The following is a 1,127-nucleotide window of genomic DNA, read 5'->3' on the forward strand; positions in this document are numbered from 1 at the left end:
ACGTGGCTATATGTAAACCTTTGCATTACCACCTGCTCATGAACCGTAGGGTATGTGGTCTTCTGGCCACTTTTTGTTGGACCTGGGGCTTTATAGAAATTATACCTCATGTTGTTATCATATCAGATTTCACCTGTTATTTATCCAATGAGATTGACCATTTTGTTTGTGATTTTGTACCTCTTCAAAAACTTATTTGCAATGATACTTTCATTTTTAATATTGCAGTATTTCTTGTTGCGATATTTCTTGCTGTTTTCCCATCTCTTCTTACCTTCATCCCGTACATTTTTATTATTGCCTGTATCTTGAGGATTCCTTCTAAATCTGGAAGACGGAAAGCCTTCTACACGTGTTCCTCACACCTTACAGTTGTCATTATTCTGTATTGCACACTTATCTTTCAGTACTTGAGGCCAGTCTCAGAAGGCAGTTTGGAGTTCAACAAACTGTTTTCCCTTTTTAACACAGCTACAGTCCCAATGCTTAACCCAATGATTTATAGTTTAAAAAATTCAGATGTAAAGTCTGCTCTAAGGCGCAGATTAAAGAGTTGTAAAGTTACTGCTTTCTAACATTGTCTGCCTTAAGATGACTAATTATAAAGGTGCGCTAACCCAACACAACGTTAGACCTATAGTGCGAGACCCGATGTGCGTTACGCATATTTTACATTCCTATGTTCTTCACATAGAATTTTTTTAAATTTTATTATGAAATATATATGTATGTATATATATATATATATATATATATATATATATGATAATGTTAATGTAAAATATAAAAGTATATCAGTATATCTATAGGAATAGATATATACATAAAGGTATACAAAAATATATCATATTTATTTACAATAAAAAAAAAAATCTGTATTGGAAGAACATAGGAATGTGATATATAAATAATTCCTGTTGGGTGAGCGTGCGAGAAATAAGTGTTAGGTGTTTTTTTCTTCTGTGCTTTTATGGGAAGAATACGTTAGAGCGATTGCGATATCTTAAGTCCTTTTGTTAGCGCGCTTCGGGTTTTGCTCACATGCAAACGTTTTACTTTCAACTTGTAATACACACGCAAAACGTTTACTGCTAGCAAAGTTTAAGCTTGAGCGCTAAATACCACTT

General features: G+C 33.4%; 1 protein-coding gene across 1 annotated transcript in view; it reads left to right on the forward strand.

The window, feature by feature from the left end:
• Nucleotides 1-575, forward strand: part of LOC128636681 (olfactory receptor 6C3-like) — a 942-nt gene extending 367 nt beyond the window's left edge. Inside the window, exon 1 of the mRNA XM_053689669.1 lies at nucleotides 1-575. This exon is cut by the window's left edge and continues 367 nt beyond it. Coding sequence (XP_053545644.1) covers nucleotides 1-575 — 575 coding nt within the window.
• The last annotated feature ends 552 nt before the right edge of the window (nucleotides 576-1,127 follow it).

Source organism: Bombina bombina, chromosome 7, assembly GCF_027579735.1.
Source record: "Bombina bombina isolate aBomBom1 chromosome 7, aBomBom1.pri, whole genome shotgun sequence".
Taxonomy (NCBI): Eukaryota; Metazoa; Chordata; class Amphibia; order Anura; family Bombinatoridae; genus Bombina; species Bombina bombina.